At 55.3% G+C, this 6,526-nt stretch overlaps 1 protein-coding gene across 1 annotated transcript in view; it reads right to left on the bottom strand.

The window, feature by feature from the left end:
• Window positions 1-217: 217 nt before the first annotated feature.
• Window positions 218-6,526, bottom strand: part of LOC141577195 (uncharacterized) — a 30,055-nt gene continuing 23,746 nt past the window's right edge. The window contains exons 3-5 of the mRNA XM_074361324.1: window positions 4,729-4,813; window positions 4,414-4,477; window positions 218-3,373 (exon numbers count right to left, since the gene is read on the bottom strand). Of these exons, the coding sequence (XP_074217425.1) occupies window positions 2,678-3,373; window positions 4,414-4,477; window positions 4,729-4,730 (762 nt within the window). The 5' untranslated portion in view covers window positions 4,731-4,813 and the 3' untranslated portion in view covers window positions 218-2,677. The remainder of the gene's footprint in view (window positions 3,374-4,413; window positions 4,478-4,728; window positions 4,814-6,526) is intronic.

The following is a 6,526-nucleotide window of genomic DNA, read 5'->3' as shown; positions in this document are numbered from 1 at the left end:
GCTACCTGCATTCCAGGCCAAACCCCGCCTTTCCCCGTCAGCCCGCACTAGGTGACGCTCGGGGAAGACACACGGAAGGCTCCTAGGAGATCCCAGGCGCTGCAGACAGAGGACGGAACCTCGCCACACTCAGAATTCTGGAACGCGCCCGAGTGGGTGGGAAAATGTCTTTTACGAAAATGACAGGCCAGCCAAGAAACAAGCACCACTCTGAGGGTTGGAGTACTCAGATTTATTACGCCGGCGGGCTCAGAGGGGCTTCTGCTCCGAAGCTCTGAGCACCTCCAAGACGTGCACATGAGGTTTCATAGGGTTAATTACAAATATGGGTCTATTCGCCAATAAGACTCAAACAACAAAAAGCAAAGGATCAGTACACTGGAGCTTATCAATTTGGAACAGATCACGTTACTGACACTTGTTGAGCTTGGATTTACGAGTTAGCTTGTTAGCCCAGTAAACTGACACTAAACTTCAGATTTACGAGCTAGCCCAGCAGAACTTAGATCAGTAAACGGACACTTATCACACTTAGATTTGTGACTTTAGCTTGTTAGCCCAGCTGGGCTTTTCCTTTACAAGTCCTCCAGGATCCAAGAAAGCCACGTTGGAAAACAAGTGGTGATTCTGATGGGACAGGAGATCAGTCATTTGGGGGCGAAGGGTGGGGTAGGGAGACATACCAGCCTGTCTGTCTGTTTTCACCCAGTGTGGGAGCCGTCCCAAAGAGATAACTCGAGAAGAGAGAAACAGGGAGTTGACAAAGAACACGTGCAGTGGCGTGCCCTCCCCCCCCACCCCAGGAGAAGGCCAAGCCAGAAGTCCCTCCGGATGGCGGGCTCCGGACTCCAGCTTCCAGGGGAAGCGATTTTTTTTTTTCCTCCCCATTTCAGGCCCGGAAGAAGAGGGAGAGGCAGAGTGTCCTTCTCGGGCATCCGCTGTTTCTGAAGCACGCTTGTTGCCAAAAGATCGGCCCCCGTCCCCGACGAGCCCAAGAATCCAGAGACAAGGTCTTGGAGCTTAGAAGCAAAGAGGCCATTTTATCACTCTGCCGGGCAAAGGGGATTCACAGCAGGCTAGCGTCTTCAAAACTGTGTACCCACCTTGGGGATGGAGTGGGTGGGGTGGTTCTAGAGCCATAGCTCAAACAATCGGGCATCGATCACCATCCACAGAATCGTTTTCTCATCAGAAGACTCAGAATGGTGTCACGATGCCTCCAGGTGACCCATTCTATAGAGGCTGGTGGTTAGATCTCGTTATCTCATAAGCACTCAAGGTGTGGCCTTCTTGGTCACTCAGGCTATTTTGTCAGGTCATTAGTCCCGTGACCGACCTTCTCCTCGGAGAAAGACTCAGAGACCCAGCATGATGATGACTTTCAATGAGTGAAATACAGTAGAAACAGTAAGATCGATAGCTTCCAGTTTCAACAACAGGCCTGGAACCGTGAGCAGCAACCAGTCAGTCAGGACAGTTGACCGTTTTCAGGGCGAGCATAAGAAACCGAATGACACCCCCCCCAGCAAATGAATGAGTGAATGAATGAATGAATGACCTAATGATCCTCCCCTCCCCCCCCCCCGCCAAAAAAAGAAGAAGCAATCCGTTAGCCTAATTCCGGCCATTTTATTCATCCTCCTTCACCCTGAAGCCCCAGTCACCCACGTGCCACAGTGGTCTGTTTTCTGGTTTCCTCCACCACCCCACCCCCCACCAACCACCACCCCGCCAACATCCCCCCATGCCCAACCACAGCCCCAAGTGTGGGACTGGACGGGGGTGCAGGGGGCTGAGGGGGCGGCAATGGCGGCTTGAGGTGAGGGTGGGGAGTGTTCCGCCCAGATCGTATAGGAAGCTCAAACACAGCTGCAGTACGAGACAAGATGGTAGATTTCTGTGAGTCCTCCCTCCTCTTAAAATCCGTCCTAAGGAGGAGACAGACAGAAAGAGAAACATCACCCTCACTCCCAACGCCTCCTGCGCCCTCGATGCGCCCCAAAACAACAAGAAAAACAAAAACAAACACGACCACAAATAAGTCGCTATCCCTGGGGAAGAAGGATTCGATGGCATGGGGATATCATTCTAAAATTCATTCCCTCTTCATCACATTTCATGGAAACCGATTGCAATCTATGAGGCCCTGTGAAGGTAGGGGTTGGGGGGGTAGGGAGGAGGGAGGGAAGTGAAGGGGGGAGAGAGAGAGAGAGAGAGAGAGAGAGAGAGAGAGAGAGAGAGAGAGAGCGAGCGAGCAGAGGAGAGGAGGGATAAAAGGGGAGAGGACAGGAAAGGAGAGGAGGGAAAAGAGGGGAGGGGAGGGGAAATGAGAAGAGGCGAGGGGAGAGGAGAAGAGGGAGAGGAGAGGAGTGGAGGGGAGAAGAGAGGAGTGGAGGGGTGAGGGGGAAGTGGGGAGAACAGGGAAGAGGAGAGGAGGGGAGAGGAGAGGAAAGAGAGACAAGGGAGACAGACAGACACGCATGCGCGCGCACACACACAGAATAGCGAAATGGAGAGAGAGGCAGAGAGAGAGAGAGAGAGAGAGAGAGAGAGAGGCAGAGAGAGAGAGAGAGAGAGAGAGAGAGAGACAGACAGACAGACAGACAGACAGACAGACATGGATCTAGGTCAGGGATACTACACATGGGTATTCTTCTGAGTGATTTTATGTGTTTTCTCAATCGCCACCTCTATGGAGATAAAAATCGCTCCCATAAGATGAAGGGAGTCCTTCTGCCACCGCCCGCGGCCCCGCCCACCAGCACCGCTTGTGTTTGTCAGGGATTCCAAGCCAAAGCACGTGGAGGAGCGGGAGAGCTTCCTGGCAGCCCAAGGAGGAGGAAAGTCCGGCAGCATGAGAGAGGTGGTTGGCACGGGGAAGCTGGAGGCCGGCTGAAGAGAAGATGGGTGAGGGGGCAGGGAGGAGGGTTTCCCAAGTTGGAGAGCCAAGACGAGGGAGGGGAGCTGTCGGTGGCTGCGTTCTGACCCCGACCCCAACCCTGACTGGAGCGGATCCCTGAAAGGAGGCGGTTCGGGCTCTCTGGCCGAGAACGCCCCTCTCTTCCTCTTTGTGCAGAAACACCTTCCGCGGACAGAGAAAGTCCATCCCGAGACCCTCGTCGGAAGAGTCCTTTCCAGACCCATCACGATCCTCCTGGGCCAAGGGGTCCAGGGGATGGGGCGGGGCCTCCATTCGATCCGTCTTCCGTCCGTCCGTCCATCCACAAGATCTTGAACATCCATGTAGGATTCTGGATGGTAGCAGTTTTCCAGGATCCTCGAAATCCTTGTAAGTCCTCTCCTGGCAGATTCGACCCCTAGGTCGTACCGCGCAGCACAGGGCACTAGATTCAGTCCCTCGGGACGAGGGTTCCTGAAAAAGACCAGGAAAAAGAAGAACAGAATCACTATGGTGTGCACCAGCCAGAAACCAGCACCACCTTGTCACTCTAACAGACTTGCAAAAGGCGGGGTAGGGAGAGAAAGTCATAGGATGGCTACCGTCCCTCCCACCCCCACCCCACACGCCAAGCCCCAGACCATCATCATCCCTGCTCCCCCTCCCCTCCCCTTTCCTCTCCCTTCCCCCTCCCCCTCCCCCTCCCCTCCATCGACGCCCGCCTCCCGCTTGTACCCCACTCCTCTGAACCCAGCACCACCCACCCCAGCCTGGACGGGCTCGGCTCAGATCGGCTCAGCTCGGCTCGGCTCGGCCCGGCCCGGCCCGGCCGTCCGGTCGACTTCTTCGCAGGGTCTAAAATAGCGCCCGGCCGACAGGAAGGTGGCACATGGCACATGGCAGGGGAGCGAGCGGGACGGTTCGGGATCTCTGGGTGGCAGGGACACGCGGCCGGACAACCAGGAGCACGGACGGCCTGGCGTGCGTTTCTCCGCTCGTGGGGGCCTCGACCAGAGACCGTGGTACGGGGAACGGGGACACACACACACCACACACACACACACACACACACCACACACACACACACACACACACCACACACACCACACAGGCACAGACAGACACAGACACACACACACACACACACACACACACACACACACACACACACACACACACACACACACACACACACACACACACCCCTTCACCCCCACCCCCAAACCTCTGACAGCTTTCGTTTGTTTTCGGCCGACCGTCCCTCGATGAGGTACGAGTGCCTTGGCTGGGGCTGGGGGGGGGGGGGGTGGAGTTCCTCCCTCCACAACGACCCCACACAGGCTCTGTTCTGGTCACCCGAGTCCTCTTCCAAGTCAGACCACAGGCCTCCATCACCCGGCGCGAGCACTCGGGGAAACAGTCACCATCCTCATCGCTCCGCTCCACCTCTACACGTGAAGAACTGTTCCCAGCCCACGCCACTCCACCCCACCCCACGCCCCGATGCCACCCACCGCAGTGGAGAGAAACGAGACGAATCCACAGACGTGCATCAATCCGATGAAGAAAACGACGGCCCTATTCCAAGGAAGCATGGATATCTAGGTAGGAGATTCATCGAGTACTATGGAGGCGGTGGGAAAGGGGGGGGTTGCGGTGGGGAGGGTCTAGAGATCAGGCAGTACAGCCCATGCTTAGCATGCAAAAAATAAAGGTCCAGGGTTCAATCCCCAGCACCTACTCTTCAAAAATAACCCGAGAAGAAGCAAGACGGCGGAGTAGAAGGACGCTCGTAGCTCACCCTCTCCCACAAATACACCAAAACTCACATCGACGGACCCACTCGGCCAATCAGACCACCTGCGGAACTCCGACAGAACACCGCCCTCTTCGAAAGACAAAGACGCCCAAAATCTGGTAGGAGAAAAGGAGAAAAGAAAGAGTCAAAAGCAAAACAGTGCGGGAGGGACCGGCAGAGGAGGAATAGGGCTCGTTCGCCAAACCTCCCCCTCTCCAACGGAGAGGCCGACGGGACGGTGGGGGAGCCTCCGAGTCTCAGATCTGCCCGGAGCGCCCCTTGACCGACCGACCCAAGTGAAATGGGCACAGAGGGTCCCCGCGACACCCAGCCCGAGTCGCAGGCCGGCAGCCGGGGGCCGGGACAGGCCGCACGAGCCGGGCGGAGGACCGTGGCGGCGGCACCACGCGCCGTGGCCGGGAGGGGATACAGAGCAGAACAACCCGCCCCCCCAACTTTCTTTCCATTACGGGGAAAGAAAGGCAAAGCAACACGGCCGGTGTGCCCTGGGGGGAGGGGCGCCGTAGCCTCCATCTCCTCAGACCCGCGGCGCCATCACCGGCCCTTCTCGCGAGAAGAGAGGCGGGGCGCAGCCACAGCCGCCATAGCCCCTGGCGCGCGGCGCGCAGCGCGCGGGCGGGGGCGGGAGCGGGGGCGGGGCCGAGACTCGAATCCGCACCCGGGGGCTCTGCAACCTCCTAGGCAGGACTGAGACTCGTTTTCAGCCTGAGGCAGATATTATATATCTGCCCCGGTACCTCAGAGAACTCGCGCCACCAAGACTAAGAAGGAGCCGAGTTTTGGAACGCAGCAGGGGCGGGGCGGTTCCACGGTCTCCCCCGAGCCCACCTACGGAGAGGAGCGCCGACCCGACCCGAGGCGGAGCACACAGCCGCACAGAGCAGCGGAGCGACCGGCGCCGGGAGAGGGCAGGCGGCCAGCCACCCTCCGACCGCGGTGCCAGGAGGGGGTGCGATCTACTTGCCCACAGGCACCGAGGGCAGCACAGACGAGGGCGCCGACGGAGGGCCCGCGGAAACAGCAAGCTGAGTTCACGAAACAGGGCGACGACAGAAAGACTTCTCGGTGAAACCGTTAAGAGCGCACCGTCTCCAGGAGAACACATCCTTTTTTTTTTTTCCTCTTTTTTTTTTTTTTTCTTTTCCTTTTTCTTTTTTAATCTCTTTTATATCGGTTTTACCTTCTGTTACCTTTTTAACCTTTACTTTTGAACAGTCGTATACGTTTACGGCTTTAATCCCTTTTAAATGTTTCATTTCAAGTCTTTATTAGTATTATTTTTAAACATCCACCCCCTTCCCTTTTTCATTCTCTTGGTTTTGATCTCCTGTTACTGGTTATTCACAGGTTTCAAATATTGTTTCTCGAATTTTTTCCTCCTTTTTATTAAGGTTATTAAAAGACGTCTCAACTCGATCGCTATTCTGCTTCCACTGACTCTTCTATTCATGATTACACACTGTCTTCAAACCTTTCCTTTCTCCCGTCTTTTAAAATCCTCTGTTTTATCTTTTGTTAAAATCTGTTCTATTTCCGATTACCTTTTAAAAATTTACTTTTGAAACAATTGTATATTATTTTCTGATCTTTTCTATCTGTTTTTAAAGGCTTTTAGAAGACGTCTCAACTCAATTGCTATTCTGCTTCAACTTGCTCTTCTATTATTGATCGTACACTGTTTTCAAACCTTTTTTTCTCCATTCTTTTAACATCCTGCCCCCCACCCCCCTCTCTCCCTCTCCCCCTCTGTCTCTGTCTCTGTCTCTCTCTCTCTCTCTCTCTCTCTCTCTCCCCCTATCCCCCTCTCT

Source organism: Camelus bactrianus, chromosome 3 (genome assembly GCF_048773025.1).
Source record: "Camelus bactrianus isolate YW-2024 breed Bactrian camel chromosome 3, ASM4877302v1, whole genome shotgun sequence".
NCBI lineage: Eukaryota > Metazoa > Chordata > Mammalia > Artiodactyla > Camelidae > Camelus > Camelus bactrianus.
Note: the sequence above shows the minus strand (reverse complement) of the source record. Positions and strands in the feature narration are given on the sequence as shown.